The 18,539-nt window shown below is 39.1% G+C and overlaps 1 protein-coding gene across 1 annotated transcript in view; it reads right to left on the reverse strand.

Annotated features, from left to right (window-relative positions):
* Positions 1-18,539, reverse strand: part of USP35 (ubiquitin specific peptidase 35) — a 53,152-nt gene that overhangs the window by 21,364 nt on the left and 13,249 nt on the right. Inside the window, 1 exon segment of the mRNA XM_038568494.1 lies at positions 15,016-15,209. Within this exon segment, the coding sequence (XP_038424422.1) occupies positions 15,016-15,209 (194 nt within the window).

The following is an 18,539-nucleotide window of genomic DNA, read 5'->3' on the forward strand; positions in this document are numbered from 1 at the left end:
AAGTCAAATTCATAAAGACAGATAACAAGAACAGTAGTTGACACAGGCACAGAGTGTTAGTTATGCTAGAAAAAGTCTAGAGATCGACTTATAAAAACAATGAGACACTACTACATACCTATTATTAGAATAGTCAAAATTCAGAACACAGAAAACACCAAATAGTGGCAAGGATGTAAAAAAACAGGAATTCTCATTCATTGTTGGTGGGAATGCAAAATGGTACAGCCACTTCGGGAAAACACTTTGGCAGGTATTTTTTTTCCCCTTTTTCTTTCTTTTTTTTAAAGCAATTTCTTACAAAACTAAACATACTATTACCATCTGATCTAGCTATCATGCCTTTTGTTATTTACCCAACAAGTTGAACCGTCATGTCCACACAAAAATCTCTACATGGATGTTTACAGCTACTTTATTCTTAATTGCCAAAACCTGGAAGCAACCAATATGACCCTCAGTATGTGAATGGACACTCTGTGGTACATCCAGACAATGGAATGCTAGTTGGCACTAAAAAGAAATGAACTGGGATCCCTGGGTGGTGCAGCGGTTTAGTGCCTGCCTTTGGCCCAGGGCGCGATCCTGGAGACCCGGGATCGAATCCCACGTCGGGCTCCCGGTGCATGGAGCCTGCTTCTCCCTCTGCCTGTGTCTCTGCCTCTCTCTCTCTCTCTCTGTGTGACTATCATAAATAAATAAAAATTAAAAAAAAAATCTTTGAAAAAAAAGAAATGAACTCCCAAGCCATGAAAAGAAATGGAAGAAACTTAGATGCATATTGCTAAGAGAAAGAAACCAATCTGAAAAGTACTAACCAATATGAAGCTGTAGGAGTCCAACCTGATATTTTGGAAAAGGTAAGACTATGGAAAACATGAAAAGATCAGCAATTGCCAGGAATTGGAGGAGATAAATAGGTACAGAGCACAGTGGATTTTTAAGGCAGTGAAAATATTCTCTATGATACCATAGTGATGGTTACCTGTCCTAATACATTTGTCCAAACCAACACAATGTACACGAGTGAACATAAACTATGGACTTTGGGGGATCATGATGCATCAACCTAGGTTCATCCTTGATTTAAAAAAAAAAAAAAAAAAAAAAAAAAGGTGTACTATTCTGGTGAGTGATGCTGATAAAGGAAGAGGTAATGCAAGTATGAGGACCGAAAGTGTATATATGGTAAATCTTATTATCTTCCTCTCAGTTTTTTTTTTTTTGTAAACCTAAAATTGCTCTTAAAAAAATGAATAAAAAGTCTTAAAATAAGGAGGAGGAGAGATTCTGGGAAGATGGCAGAGTAGTAAATACCAGGAAGCAGCACCCCCACCTAGACAACAATTGCACTGGCACAATCTAATGCTGACTATTTGAAAACTCTGGAGTACCTCTGAAAGCTTGCAACTTGGCAGGGAAGGCTTTCACTGTAAGCTGTCATCAATTTCACCTCTTAGCACAGTAGCAGTTATCCATCCCCCACTCCCAGCCAAATGGCAGGCAGCTGTGTACATGTTTCTGAAATAGTTTACACATAGTCTACAGGAGGTAGGGTGGGTAAAACGTACTCTATCTCCCAAATATTGGGGATCTATGCTCTGAGTGTTTTTTTTTTTTAACATTTTATTTATTTACTCATGAGAGACAGAGAGAGGAAGAGACACAGGCAGAGGGAGAAGCAAGCCCCCGCAGGGAGCCCAAAAGCAAGACTCAATCCCAGGACTCCGGGATCAGGACCCGAGCCAAAGGCAGCTGCTGAGCCTCTGAGCCACCCAGGTGCCCCCTCTGAGTGCTACTTCTGATTATGAAGGTGCAAAGAGGCAGGCAGCCACTGCTGCTGCACACACACACATACATCCCCACCACTGTCATAAGCCCCTCAACCTTAAGCTAAAGTGACCACCAGGAGATTTAAAGGGCCAGTGCTCCTCTGCCCTTCTTTCCTTTTTTAACGTTTCACACTTCAGAAGCCAGACATTAAAGACTATTCAGAAACTTGCATACACCAGGAAAATTTTAAAATGATTGCACATGCCCAAGGAAAGGTTAAGAAAGAAGACATTTTGTTAACACCTCAGGCTGATCTTCAACACAGAGATAGCCTACAACAATCAAAAAACAAAAAACTAAGCCACAGCAAATAGTGGGAGAGGAAGAAAATCTGATTTCCAGAATTACCACATTATTAAAATCGAATGTCCAAAGTTCAACAAAGATGACACATACAAAGAAACAGGAAAGTGTGGCCCATTCCAAGGAAAAAAACATAATCCAACAAAACCTGTCCCCAAGAAAGATTTAAGGGCCAATGAATCAAAAACCTTTAAGTTATCAGTCCTAAAGATGATTAAAGATCTAAATGAAGGAAGGGGCACGTGGGTGGCTCAGTTAAACGTCTAACTTTTGATTTAGGCTCAGGTCACGATGATCTCAGGGTCTTGACTGGGCCTCAGTTAGGCTCTGGGCTGGGCATGGAGCCTACCTGGGAGTCTCTCATTCCCTCTCCCACTGACCCTCTCCCTTCACTTCCTTAGAAAAAAAAAGATGATTAAAGAACTAAAGGAAGGTGTGAAGAAAGTCAAGGAGACAATGTAAACGAAATGAAAATGTCAATGAGGAGGGGATCCCTGGGTGGTGCAGCAGTTTGGCGCCTGCCTTTGGCCCAGGGCGCAATCCTGGAGACCCAGGATCGAATCCCACGTCAGGCTCCCGGTGCATGGAGCCTGCTTCTCCCTCTGCCTCTGCCTCTGTCTCTGCCTCTCTCTCTCTCGCTCTCTCTGACTATCATAAATAAAATAAAAATTAAAAAAAAAAAAAAGAAAATGTCAATGAAGAGACAGAAAACCCAAATAGAAACAAACAAACAAAATCGGGAGTCTGAAAAGAATAGTAACTGAAATGAAAAATTCACTAGAAGGATTCAAAGGCAGATCTGACCAGGCAAAAAAGCAACTGAATTTGAAGACAGAACATGGAAATAATCACAGCTATGGAACAGAAAAAAAAAAGACTGACAAAACGTTAAGAGAACCTAGAAGACCTGTAAGGCACCATCAAAAGTACCAACATATACATTGTGGGAGTCCTAGAAAAAGAAAAGAGGAAAAAAAAGCAGGCAGAGAGAATATTAACAAATAATGACTGAAAATTATCCAAATTTGATTAAAACCATAAATGAGCCAAGAAGCTCAACAAATTCAAAGATGAATTCAGAGAGACACATTATAATCAAATAGACAATAGGAAAAAGAAAACAAGACAACAGACTAATCAACAGACAGAATTAATCTTCAAAGCAGTGAGACAAATGAATCAACACATACAAGGGATCATTAATAATAATTATGCAAATAGCTATTTGCAGATTTTTTTTTTTATGATAGTCATACAGAGAGAGGGAGAGAGAGAGGCAGAAATATAGGCAGAGGGAGAAGCAGGCTCCATGCACCGGGAGCCTGACGTGGGATTCGATCCCGGGTCTCCAGGATCACGCCCTGGGCCAAAGGCAGGCGCCAAACCGCTGCGCCATCCAGGGATCCCCATATTTGCAGATTTCTTATCAGAAACTTTGGAGGCCAAAAGACAGTGGACAAATACATTCAAAGTGCTCAAAGAAAAATGTGGCAAAACTGTCCTTCAAAAGTGAGGGAGAAATCAAGACATTTCCAGATAAACACTGAGAGACTCTGAACACTAGCTCTCTGCTGCAGGAATATTCAAGGGAGTCCTGTAGGGTGAAAGGAAAAGACACTAGACAATACCCTGAAGCCATATGCAGAAATTGAAATCTCAACAAAGGCAAATCCATGAGCAATTATAAAAGCTACTGTTGTTATAACAATGGTTTGTAACTATTTCTTAATTGTACTTCTTGTTTGACATTATTTAGAAGTGATAAAGAAAAAATTTATGCTGAGTGAAATAAGTCAATCGGAGGACAAACATTTTATGGTCTCATTCATTTGGGGAATATAAAAAATAGTGAAAGGGAGTAAAGGGGAAAGGAGAAAAAATGAGGGGGAAATATCAGAAAGGGAGACAGAACATGAGAGACTCCTAACTCTGGGAAACGAACTAGGGGTGGTAGAAGAAGGGGTGGGTGGGGGGTGGGGGTGACTGGGTGACGGACACTGAGGGGGGCACTTGATGGGATGAGCACTGGGTGTTATTCTATATGTTGGCAAATTGAACACCAATAAAAAATAAATTTATTTTAAAAAATTATTAACATAATAGCTAAGAATTACTCTAACTCTGGTTTGTCTCTTCACCTTCTTTTCTACCTTATTTAGGTGACTAATACATTTTTTTAAGTTACTGATTTAGGGGCTCCTAAGTGGCTCAATCAGTTAAGAACCTGCCTTCAGCTCAGGTCATGATCCCAGAGTTCTGGGATCCTCTAGCTCCCTCCTCAGTGGGGCGCCTGTTTCTCCCTCTTCCTCTGCCCCTCCCCCCAGCTCATGCTCTCTTCTTCTTGCTCTCACTCACTTGCTCACTCTCTAACAAATAAAATCTTTTAGAAAAAAAGGAATTACTGATTTATGTTTTTTGGACATACAGAGTATGAAGAAGTAATTTTGCAACATCAACAGCCAAAACAGGTGTGATGGAGCTGTAAAGGAGCAGAGTTTTTAATGTTATTGAAATTAAGGTGCTATAAATTAAAATTAGAATGTTCTAAATTTAGAATGTTAAATGTAATCTCCATAGTAACAACAAAGAAAACTACACAATATACACACAAAGAAATTAATTTTCATTTCACTATGAAAAATCAACCAGACACAGAAGATAAAGGAATGCAGGATATTAGAGGCAAAAAGTTATAGGGTATGTAAAAGCCAAACAGCACAGTGACAGAAGTCCCTCCTAATCAATAATTACTGTAAAAGCAAATAGATTAAACTCTCCAATCAAAAAACAAAGATTGGCAAGATGGATAAAAATACACAATCTGACTCTATGCTGTCTGCGAGGGGCTTACTTGCAATCCAAAAACAAAAACAAATGGAAAGTGAAAGGATGAAAAAGGATGTTCCATGCAGATAAAAACCGGAACAGGGTAGAGGTGGCTGTACTAGTATCAGACAAAACAGACTTTAAATCAAGAAAGCTTACAAGAGACAGAAAAGGCATTATATATTAAGAAGCTCAATACAGCAAAAAGTAACAATTATAATAATTTACAAATGACAGACCATCAAAATATATGATACAAAAACAGAGAATTTAAAGGGAGAAATCGACATTTCTAACAATTGGAAACCTCAAGACCTCACCTGCAAACACAGACCAGAAATAGAGGACTTAACACAACCAGAAGATCTAACAGAAACATACAGAACACTCCACCCAAAAGCAGAATACACATTTTTCTCAAGTGCATGTGAGACATTTCCCAAAAAGACTAAGTTAGGCCACCAATTAACCCTCAGATTTAAAAGATAAATATCAAAGTATCCTCTCTGACCACACCTGGATAAGCAGAATTCAGTAACATAAAGAAAACTAGAAAATTCACAAAATTGTGAGAATTAAACAACACATCTTTTTTTTTATTTTTTTTAAACAGGTGGAGAGAAAGAGAGAGAGAGACAGAGAGGCAGAGGGGGAAAATCTGAAGCAGGCTCCACGCCCAGCAGGAGCCCAACGTGGGGCTTGATTTCTCCCTGAAATCATGATCTGAGCTGAATTCAAGAGTTGGACACTTAACCAACTATGCCACCCAGGTGCCCCTAAACAACACACTTTTTAACAACCAAAGATCAAAGAAAAAAATCACAAGGAAAATTAGAAACTACTTAGATACAAATAAAAACAACACAACACACCAAAGTTTATGGGATACAGCAAAAACAAGGATAAGCCACACATGCTCATATTAAAAAAACAAGAAAGATCTCTAATCAACAACCTATATTCACAACTTAAAGAACTAGAAAAAGAACTAAACCTAATGCTAGAAGGAGGAAATAAAGGATTAGAGCAGAGAAAATTAAAACAGAAAACAGAAAAATAAGGATAAAAAATAATAAAAGTTGGTTCTTCAAAAAACAAAATTAACAAAAATTTAGATAGATGAACTAAGGAAAAAAGACTCAAATTACTAAAATCAGAAATTAATATGGGGCCATCAGTATCAACTCAACAGAAATAAAAAGGATAATAAGAAAACAGTATGAAGAGTAGTCTGAATAGACCTAAAACTAGTAAGGAGATAGAATCAGTAACCAAAATATGCCAACAAAGAAAAGTCCTGGGCCTCAGGGCTCTTGAGTGAATTCTACCTATCTTTAAAGATGAACTAATACCAATCTTTTCCAAAAAAACTGAAAAGCAAAGAACACTTCCTACTTATTGTACGAGGTCAGCATAACTGATAACCAAAGCCAAAAAGACGCTACAAGAAAACTATAGACTGATATCCTTTATGAATACTGATGCAAAAATCCTCAACAAAATATTAAGCAAACAGAATTCAGCACAATAAAAACAGTATACACTGGGACTCCTGGCTGGCTCGGTTGGAAGAACGTGCTATTCTTGATCTCGGGGTTGTGAGTTCAAAGCTCACATTGGGTGCACAGATTACTTAAAAGAAATAAACTTAAAACAAATATTTTTAAGGTGAAATGTACTATTAAAAAACCAAATAGGGATCCCTGGGTGGCGCAGCGGTTTGGCGCCTGAGACCCAGGATCGAATCCCATGTCGGGCTCCCGATGCGTGGAGCCTGCTTCTCCCTCTGCCTATGTCTCTGCCTCTCTCTCTCTCTCTCTCTCTCTGTGACTATCATAAATTTTTTTAAAAAATTTTTTAAATCAAATAAAAATAATAATAAAAGCAGTATATACCATGACCAAGTAGCATTTAATCCTGGGAAACAAGGATGGTTCAACATACAAAACAATTAATCAATGTAATATATATATACACACACATCACCAAAATAAAGAACCACATGCTCACTTTAACTGATACAGGAAAGCATTTGACAAAATTCAACACACTTTTATGATAAAAACATTCTACACGATAGAAATTATGGAAATTACCTCTACATAATAAAAACCATATATTAAAAATTTACCCATAGCAAACATAACATTCAATAGTGAGTGTCTAAAAGCTTTTCCTGGGACTCCTGGGTGGCTCAGGTCACGATCCCAGGATCCTGGGATGGAGTGCTACATCAGGCCTCCCCACAGGGAGCTTGCTTCTCCCTCTGCCTATGCCTAATTTCATCCCTTCTGATCAAAACAGGACTAGAAGGTCTAGCCAGAGCAATCAGGCAAAAAATAAACAGAAGTAAAATTATCTGTTCATAGAGAATATAATGTAGAAAATCCTAAAGACTACAGAAAAAGCTGTTGGAACTAATAATTCAGCAAAGTAGCAAGATACAAAGTCAACACACAAGAACCATTTGCATTTTTATACCCCAACAATGAATGATCCAAAAAGAAAATTACAAAAGCAAATCAACTACATAGCACCAAAAAGAGGAAAATAATTAGGAATTAGCCAAGGAGGTAAAAACTGCACGATGAAAACTATAAAACACTGAGAGAATTAGAGACACACAAGTAAATGGAAACACATTCCACATTCATGGATTAGAAGAGTTAATATTGCCAAAATGTCATTATTTCCCAAAGTGATCTACAGATTCAATGTAATACCTAAGAAAATCCAAAGACATTTTTTTGCAGAAAAACATACTAAAATTCATATGGAATCCCAAAGGCTCACAAACAACGAAAAACAATCTTGAAAAAAAATGAACAAAACTGGAGGACCCCCAATTCCTGATGGTAAAACCTACTACACAAAGCTACAGTAATTGAAACAATGAAACAATAAAGACAGACAGAGACCAATGCAATAGAATACAAAGCCTGGAAATAAACCCTCATGTAGACAAGCTAACAATTTTTGACAAGGTGCCAAGATCATTCAATACCTACCTTTCTCCTAAAGGATAGGCTTTTCAAGAAATGGTGCCAGGCAAACGAAGTATCCATAAGCAGAAGAATGAAGTCAGACCCTCACCTAACACCATGTACAAAAATTAACTTAGAATGGATTAAGGACCTCAATTTACAATCCAAAAAAACAAAACTCTTGGAAGAAAACATGGCACAAAAGCTTTACGTTGGATTTGGCAATGATCTAACATAAGACACCAAAGCACAAACAACAAAATTACACAAACTGGACCTCATGAAAATTTAAAAATTTGTACATAAAGAGACCATTCAGGGTTTCACTTCAAGATAAAAGGATCCTGAACTCGACTCCTCTCACAGACATGCTAAACATACAGCTACAAAACAAACAAACAAACAAAAAAAAAAACATACAGCTACATATGGAATAATTCCCTTTGAAAGAAATCTAAAAACTAGTTGAACTCCTACACATCAGGCAAATGAGAACAAACACTGAAATGGGTAGAAGTGAAGAAACAATTTCAACAGAAACCCCAGCCCCAGTATGGTGACCCACAATCAAGAGGGAAATCACAACTACCAGCTTCTCCCTAAGTAGGGAAGGGTCTGATTCCCACATCTGTTACCCTAACTTTTAAGACCCACACCTGAAGGATGGGCCCCAAAGCATCTACCTTTGAAAGTCAAGAGGTTTAATGTCCCCAAGACCAACAATGCTATAGCAAACTGAGAAACAGTACTTAAACAGTTTGCATGAACCCACTATGGCTAAAACCCTAGGAGCCAGCACAGAGGCAGCTGAGTGAATCACCCAATCTGTGAAAAAGGTCCATTTGTCTATCTTAAAAGCTCAGCTTGAGGCATGGGCTTCTAATTTAACATACATCTAGGACCAACTGAAATACTTTCCAAAGACTGCAGAAGCTAACAGGTGTCATCTTTGCATTCTCCCTCTACCTCACTCCAGGCTGCCAGTGTCTCCCAGAAAGGACCTTATGCACCTATTTGCAATCCTGGTTTTTGCAGTTGACACCCAGGGAACAACCCTTGAATGTCCACCTCTGGTGCAGTGAAGTTTACACTTGCAGATGACATAGGACTGTAACAAATAGAAAACAGTTGGGCTACCGTACCAGGGAACTGCAGAGTGGCAGTAGACAGAAATGCAGAGTCTTTCTAAGAGGACTATTAGGTTATCTTCACAGATGCAAATGCCCATCTCCTAGTCTTCCCCTGAAAGAGGTCTATTTGCATACTTTAAAAACTGCTCTGACATTCTGGCTTTCAAAAAGTCCAGCATCTAGCTGCTGCCTCAATCCTCCCCTTGAGGACACTGACAGGTCCTGGGTGCAGTCTGAACTACTGAGAGCCACTAAGAGGAAAGTAGGCTGCTTGGGCAATCACAATGGTTTGAGAGACAGCCAAAAGCAAGGGCAATGATGAACAAAAGGTTCATCTACACATGACCACTTCTTCAAGACTGGGAGAAGTCATTTTATCTAATACATGCAAATCAACACAGAGTCAAGGACAAAGAAGAAACAGAAAAGTATATTCCAAATGAAAGAACAAGATAAAATGTAAGAAAAAGTTTTTAACAAAATGGAGATAAGTGATTTACCAGATAGAAAGTTCAAAACAACAGTCATAAAGATGCTCACCAAAACAAGAATAGTGCACGAGCCAAGCTAAACCAAGAGAAAGAAAATATAAGTACCAAGCAGAAATCACAAAATTGAAGAACACAATAAATGTACTGAAAAATACAACAGAAGGATTCAAAATCAGATTAGACCAAGCAGAAATCACTAGTAAACTTGAAGACAAGGCAGTACAATTCATCCAATCAGAGTAGTTAAAAAAGAATGAAGAGGAGTGAAGATAGCCTAAAGGACTTCTGGGACAAAACTAAGCAGACCAATATTTATAATATAAGTGACCCAGGGACACCTAGGTGGCTCAGTAGTTGAGCATCTGTCTATGGCTTTAGCACGTGATCCCAGGGTTCCAGGACTGGGTCCCACATCAGGCTCCCTGTTAGGAGTCTGCTTCTCCCTCTGCCTATGTCTCTGCCTCTCTGTCTCTCATGAATAAATAAATAAAATCATTTAAAAAATAATAAGTGACACAGAAGGAAAAGAGAGAGAAAGATATAAAATTGATTGATGAAATAATAGCTGAAAACTTCCTTAATCTGGGGAAGGCAACAGACATCCATATCGGGGAATGAAGAATGTTCCAAATAAGATGAGAGACTTAACACTCTATAACTGTCAAAAGTTAAGGACAAAAAGAGAACCTTAAGAGCATCTGGAAGAAAACAACTTGTTACATATGAGGGAACCTTCAGAAGAGTATCAGTATAGTTTCTGCAAAAAGTTTGCAGACTAGAAAGGACTGGCATGGCTGAAACAAAAAAACTTCCGACCAAGAATACTCTACCCAACAACATATTAGAACAGATGAATAGAACAGTCATTTACAGAATATTCTAGCCAAAAGCAACAGAATACACATTCTGCTCAAGCTCTCATGGTACATTGTCTAGAACAGATCACGTAATAGGCCACAATTACGGAAATCATATCAAGCATCTTTTCTGACTACAATAGTATAAAACTAGCAATGACTTACAAGGGAAAAAAAGAAAAACAGAAAATTTACAAATATGTGGTGACTAAATAACATACTACTAAACACCAAAGGGTCAAAGAAGAAAATCAAAAGAAAAATGAAAAAATACCCCGAGACAAAGGAAAATGTAAATACAGCATACTAAATATTATAGGATGCCGGAAAAGCTATTCTAAAAGGGAAAATCATAGTGACAAATGCTTAAATTAAGACACGAGGGGGACGCCTGGGTGGCTCAGCAGTTAAACGCCTGCCTTTGCCTCAGGGCATGATCCTGGGGTCCCGGGATCAAGTCCTGCATTGGGCTCCTGGCATGGAGCCTGCTTCTCCCTCTGCCTTGGTCTCTCTTTCTCTCTCTCTCTCTGTCTCTCATGAATAAATAAATAAAATCTTTAAAAAAAAAAAAGACACAAGAAATATCTTAAATGAACGATTTTTACATTACAAGGTACTAGAAAATAACTAAGCCCAAAAACAGAATATAAGAAAGACCAGAACAAAAATAAATGAAACGGAGACTAAAAATACAATAGCAAAGATCAATAAAGCTAACTTTTCGAAAGATAAAAATAGACAAACCCTTAACTACACTCATCAAGAAAACATGAGAGACACAAAATCAGAAGTGAAAGAGACATTACAACTAATATCACACAAACAAAGGATCATAAGATATTACTATGAACAATTATACTCCCAACAAATTGGACAACCTGGAAGAAATGGAGAAATTCTTAGAAAGATAAAAACTGTCAAGACTGAATCATAAAGAATCATAAAGAAGTAGAAAATCTGAACACACTGATTATTAGTAAAGAGACTGAATCAGTAATTAAAAATCTCCCAATAAACAAAAGACCAGGACCAGATGACTTCACTAGTGAATTCCCCCCAACATTCAAAGAAGAATACCAAGTCTTTTCAAATTCTTCCAAAAAGCAGAAGAAAGAATACTTTAAAACTCATTTTGTAAGGCCAGCATTATCCTAATACCACAATCAGACAATGACATAAGAAAATTGCAGGCTAATATTCCTAATGAACACAGATACAAAAACCCTCAACAAAATACTAGCAAGCCAAATTCAACAATAATGAAAGGGGGCAGCCCGGGTGGCTCGGCCATTTAGCGCCACCTTCAGCCCAGGGCCTGATCCTGGAGACCTGGGATTGAGTCCCATGTCAGGCTACCTGCATGGAGCCTGCTTCTCCCTCTGCCTGTGTCTCTGCCTGTGTGTGTGTGTGTGTATGTGTGTGTATGTCTCATGAGTAAATAAATAGAATCTTTGGAAAAAAAATACATGAAAGGTTCATACAACAGATCAAGTGGGATTTGCAGGAGGGATGCAAAGATGATTCAATATCCACAAAACAATAAATGTAGTACATACTCCATAGCAAAATGAAGGGTAAAAATTGTATGATCAAGGACTCCTAGGTGGTTTAGTGGTTGAGCATCTGCCTCCGGCTCAGGGAGTGATCCTCGACTACTGGAATTGAGTCCCGCATCAGGCTCCCTGTGCGGGGGTCTGCTTCTCCCTCTGCCTATGTCTCTGCCCCTCTCTCTGTCTCTCTCATGAATGAATAAAATCTTTTTTTAAAAAATCATATGATCATCTCAATAGATGCATAAAACTCAATAACCACTTATGTTTAATAAAAACTCTCAAAAATAAAAAAATAAAAATAAAAAAAATTTTAAAAACTCTCAAAAATAGTAGGTATAGAAGAAACATACCTCAACATAACAAAGGCCATCTATGACAAGCCCACAGCTAATGACCTACTCAGCAGTGAAAACCTGAAAGTTTTTCCTCTAAGATAGACAACAAGATAAGGGTGTCTACTCTCATCACTTTTTTCCCAACATAGTACTAGAAATCTTAGCTAGTAATTAGGCAAGAAAAACAAAAAGGACAGCTAGGTGGTTCAGTGGTTGAGCATCTACTTTCAGCTCAGGGTGGGATTCGGGGTCCCAGGATCAAGGCCTGCATCAGGGTCCCCACAGGAGCCTGCTTCTCCCTCTCCCTAGGTTTCTGCCTCTCTCATGTGTTTCTGTGTCTCTCATGAATAAATAAAATCTTAAAAATAAATAAATAACCAAGAAGTTTAAAAGACCAGCAGTCCCCACTTACCTGCAAGAGATACGTTCCAAGACTCCCAATGGATGTCCGAAACCAGATAGTACCAAATCCTATGTATATTGCTTTTTCCTATATATACCTATGATTTAAGTTTGTTTTATAAATAAAGCACTGTAAGATATTAACAATTAATAAACTATAACATACTGTAATAAAAGTAACATCAACATGATCTCTCTCAAAATATCTTGTACTATATTTACCCTTCTTCCTATACTGAAGTGAGATGATATAAATACCTATGTGATGGGATGAGGCAAACTGAATGAGTTAGGCATTGTGACGTAGTGTTAGGCTACTACCCTGGTTTTCCAACATGTCAGAATGAGGATCACTGATGAAATTAAAGACACAAATAAATGGAAAGGTATTCTGTGTTCATGAACCAGAATACTGTTAAAATATCCATAGTACCAAAAGCAATTTAAAATTCAATTCAATCCTCATCTAAATTCCAATGATATTTTTCACTGAAATAGAAGAAACTACCCTAAAATTTGTATGGAACTACAAAAGACCTCAAATAGCCAAACCAATTTTCAAAAAGAAAAACAAAAAGAAATAAAAACAAAGCTGGAGGCATCATGATTCCCGATTTCAAACATTACAAAACTACAGTAATCAAAACCAATATGGTACTAGCATAAAAAGATAAATAGATCGATACAACAGAGGAGAGTGCCCCAAAATGAACCCATGCTTATACAATCAATTAATATACGAAAAAGGAACCAAGAATATATAATGGGAAAAGGACAGTCTCTTCAATAAATGGTGTTGGGAAAACTGGATAGCCAAATGCAAGAGAATGAAAGTGAACCACTTCCTTATACTACACACAAAAATCAACCCAAAGTGGATTAAGACTTGAACATAATACCTGAAACCATATAACTCCTAAAGGAAAACAGTCTGTAAGCTCTTTGACATCATCTTGGCAATGGGTTTTTGGATCTGACACTAAAAATAAAGATGACAAAAGCAAAATAAACAGTTGGGAGTACATCAAACTGAAAAGCTCTTGCAAATCCAAGGAAACCATCAGCAAACTGAAATGGCATCCTTCAAAATGAGAGAAAATATTTGCACATCACTTTTCTGATAAAGGGTTAATAATATCCAAAATATATAAAGAACTTCTACAACTATTAGGAAAAAAGCAATCCTACTAAAAAATAGGCAGAGGATCTCAACAGACCATTTTTCAAAGAAGATGATGGCCAACAGGTACATGAAAAGCTGCTCAACATCACCATCATCAGGGAAATCAGAATTAGAATGGCTATATCAAAGACCAGAAATAACAAGTGTTGGCAAAGACTGGGAACAAAAGGAATCTTTACACACACTGCTGACAGGATTATAAACTGGTATACTCTAGAAAACAGTACGGAGATTCTTCAAAAAATTAAAAATAGAGAACTACCTTATGATCCAGCATTTCCACTTCATAGTATTTATCCAAAGAAAATGGAAACACTGGGACGCCTGGGTGGCTCAGTGGTTCAGCGTCTGCCTTTGGCTCAGGGCGTGATCCCAGGATTCCAGGATCAAGTCCCATATGAGGTTCCCGCATGGAACCTGCTTCTCTCTCTGCCTATGTCTCTGCCTCTGTCTCCCATGAATAAATAAATAAAACCTTTAAAAAAAAATGGAAACACTAACTTGAAAAGATATATGCACTCCCACATTCATTGCAGCATTTACAACAGCCAAGATATGGAACAACCTAAGTGTCCACTGACAAGTGAATGGCTAAATAAAATATATATTTTATGTTATGTGCGTTTTAACATACACACAAAAAAAAAATTAGGGGAAAAAAGATGTCTACTTCCATGACTGAAATCTTGTTTGATTTTTAAGCAAGCCTTAAGGTGGATAGGTAGCCACTGACAATAAATATTTTATTTTAGTAAAGGGGACAGGGAATGTCTAATACCAGGGTGAGTGGAAAACACAATTCATCCCTATGAATCCCAGGGGAAAAAATCAATGATGTTGAGCAACCCAGAGCAGACCTCCTTCCCACTACAGCCCAGCCCCTGAAGTCCCATCTCAAATTCCCATCCAGCCTTGACCTACTATCTTATCAATGGCCTGGAGCCCTCACAGACCTCTCACCTTCATGTACCCACAGACCTCAGGGAATTATGCCATCAATGCAAAGCACGACCTGCCATCTCCAACACCCCATCTACCCTCTCCAATCCCTCATCCCCTCCCCATACACCAGGGAGCCCAAAGGAGAGGAGGGCAGGAAATTCAAAAGCAGCACCTACTCAGAAGCCATGAATAAGGCCTGAAGGACGCTGTTCACGTAGCATGTGTTGCCCAGATTGATTAAACCAATCTTGCCCGTGTCTGACTTGGCCATGAGCCGAGGATAGAAACCAGCCAGCTCACTCTTCTGCGAGGTCCAGGCATCCTGCCCCAGCAGCTGCTTGATGCGGTCCTCATTGGGAACATGGAGGTCCTGAGGAGGAAACAAGCCAGCAGGACGGTGGGAGATCATGGTCAGCTCTCAAAAGATCACTTCCTCTGGGAAGCCTTCTTGGACCACAGTCCACCCCACCCTCACCCAAGCACACTGTCCCACAAATATTCTAGATATACATGTTAATATCCTTCTGCTTCCAAACTTATTCTAGGTTTTCATTTTGACACGCGGGCTTTCTATATCACCTTTCATGTTACAACTGCCTCAGGAAGGTGTAAAATTCCCACTTCATAAATGGAAAAACTATGACTCCAAGAAAATAATTTTCCAGGGACATCCAGACAACAAATGAAGAATCTGTATATTCTTAGAGGAGCCCAAGGTACAACAGACTCTAAGCAATGACAACACAGGCCCAGATTCAACAATGTTAAGATCTCAGCCCTAGTCCTGACTCCTGTCCTAACTAACTGCCTGGCAATGATCAAGTGAGCCTCTCTGACTCAATTTCCTCATCTGTCACATGAGGCTACTTCTACCTGATATCAGTTTGGCACTCCATACTCTCACAGCACTTGCACACAATGATGTTCCCACCGCCCTTCTGCTTTTAGGTTTGCCATCAGCTTTAATTAATCACCACCCCCTAGCATGATCCCATAGACAGGACAATGTGGAGAGGGAGGCGGTCCTGGGGTACTACTATGGGTCCTTGGTCAAGAGCTCAGAGATTAGCATGTTTTCTTACTTATTCTCCTTTTTAACAGTAAAAAAAAGATGCACCTAAAATAACGTTACCCAGCATGGGTTCTAATCTATTTTAAAGAAAAACATTTAAGAATACAGACTTACAGAATAGATTTAAGTGACATTCCTCTAGGCCCTATAAAATCCTGAGCACAGACCCCAGATTTGTCCAAGCCTCCAGAGTTTCAAACCAGCTTAGCACTGAAAGCCCTGGTCTCCCCAGCATGCATCATCTGGCCACTAGAGAAGGTCAAGCTCAAGCAGTGGTTTAACACTTCTACTCACTCATTTCCCAGGAACATTTATCAGATCAGTCACCTCTCACAGATGATAAAAAATATAGGAGCTACCAAAGGCAACATAAAAAGATACAGACTTGGGGCACCTGGAGGGCACGGTTGGTTAAGTATCAGACTCTTGATTTCAAGAGGTCATGATCTCAGGGTCATGAGACTGAGCCCCACTTAAGATTCTCTCACTCTCTCCCTCTCTAAATTTAAACACACACACACACACACACACACACACACACACACACACCTTAGTCTCCCTTTTTCTCTTCCTATCATCCCCTATCCAATCCTCACCCCATACACAACATGCACAAACAGGTACAAAAAAGCTGAAAGACAGAATCTCATGCACACACACGATTCAAAATTATCCACACTAGAAAAAATGCCATCTTTCTCAAAGAAGGTAACTTGGTACTCTCACAAAAAGGAAACAAAATTATGAAGTAAGTTGCAAGCTCCTAATGTTACAAACAATGGGTCCCTTACCAAGTACCACAGCTCCCAGAGAAACTGCCTGAGAGAACTTTTCAGAATTTATTTATAAAGGAGCCTCAAAGAAGGATGTGCTCACAGAAAACATGTGAAAGAGTTTGATAAACAAAAAAAATCCTATGGATACTTTGCTGCTTTGCCTCTCAAACTGGCTCATACCTAGAGATATTCAAAGCCACAGAACAAATGTAGCACACCTTCCTGGGGTTATAGGCTCTAATATTCAGGGAAGAAAAATGTTTACATTAAAAACAATGTTTATAATTATGAAATACATACTTGAATCTCTGAGATGAGATTTTAGAAACACTGAGCTTTTTGTGTCAGGCTGCTTCGGCAAGCAGCCCTTGCCTGGGCTCAAGGACTTTGGAGAAAAGGTTTGAGAAGCCCAGATCTGCTAGATTAAGCAGTCAGTCCAGTGTAAGTCCCTCCCGTCTAGATCTTTCCAATGTCCCTTTCATGCAGCTGACAAACTCCCACTCCCAACACCTTTCCCTCTGATGCATCTGGAGGTGCTTCATCCTGCTAGTCCCTATCCCTCAAGACCTAACTTCTATATCCCATCCCCTCTCTTGGAGACTTTCCAGGATCTTCTCAAGTGGGGTACATGTGTGATTTATATCTATCTTATAAAGCTTAGCTGGCTGCACTTAGTGGTACTGGTATTTATAGCTTCACTGTCCTCTGGATCAGACCAGAGCCCCTAGAGGGAAAAGCCTGAGTTTCACTCAGTATGGGTCTCCCTCAGTGCCCAGTGCAGGCTTCCTCTTTGTTCATGGCTCCATGAGAGTATTCTTCACAGTACAGTCACAGATATTTGCTGGGCACAGAAATCCTCACATGGTCCTTGCCTACCAGAAGCTCACAAGCTAGCAGGAAATAATAATAATCACTTCTAACAAGTCAAAGCCCTGCCTCCTCTGCTCATCTACCTCCAGTGACAGGCAGCTCATGATCTAGCAAGGTAGCTGCTTCTTTTGTAGGTTGGCTCCACTAAAAAAAAAAAAAAAAAAAAAAAAAAAAAAAATTCATTCTGAGCTTGGGTGGCTCAGTGGTTCAGCATCTGCCTTTGACTCAGGGCATGATCCCAGGGTCCGAGATCGAGTCCCACATCAGGCTACTGTGGAGAGCCTGCTTCTCCCTCTGCCGGTGTCTCTGTCTCTTTCTCCCTCTGTCTCTCATGATAAATAAAATCTTAAAAAAAAAAATTCATTATCATATTAAGCTGGAAAAACTGAGAAGACTCAAATGCTGGAGGTTTTATTTAAAGTATCGACTAAGTCTCACTCAAGATGGATTGTTCCCTTGTGTGTTTTGAAATTTTTGGATTATAAACTTACCTTTAGCAGAATTTTATCTTTGTGACTTGAAAGCACTTTTTTCTGTTTCTATAGGGTAACCCTTGGGTTTGTGTTACAAGTTCATACTACTTTTAATGTGAGTACCCAAGTTTAGGGGTCTCACAACCCCAAAGACAATGAGAACTTGAACCCCTAAACCCACATAAGAGCAGGCCAATGATTAACAATTTCATTTTTCCCAATCCAGAGTACTGATCAAGCCAGAAAAGTTTCCTTGACATTTGAGACCATGTATATATATATTTTTCTAGATCACTCTTTTACTAACAGTAAAGCCTTTTCGGGTGCTGGCTTACATAGGCCTCTTAGTGCTAATGCCCTAGTGAGAGCAAGCCCTAAGCATCACCTCCTGTCCCTATAAGCTCAAGTGGCTTAGTGACTATGGTTACACCTTCTCTGCCCACGACAGGCAAAAAAGGGCATCATCTTTCACCATTCTGAATTCCACTTCTTGCTTTCTTTTTGGCCCC

This window comes from Canis lupus, chromosome 21 (genome assembly GCF_011100685.1).
Source record: "Canis lupus familiaris isolate Mischka breed German Shepherd chromosome 21, alternate assembly UU_Cfam_GSD_1.0, whole genome shotgun sequence".
Lineage (NCBI taxonomy): Eukaryota > Metazoa > Chordata > Mammalia > Carnivora > Canidae > Canis > Canis lupus.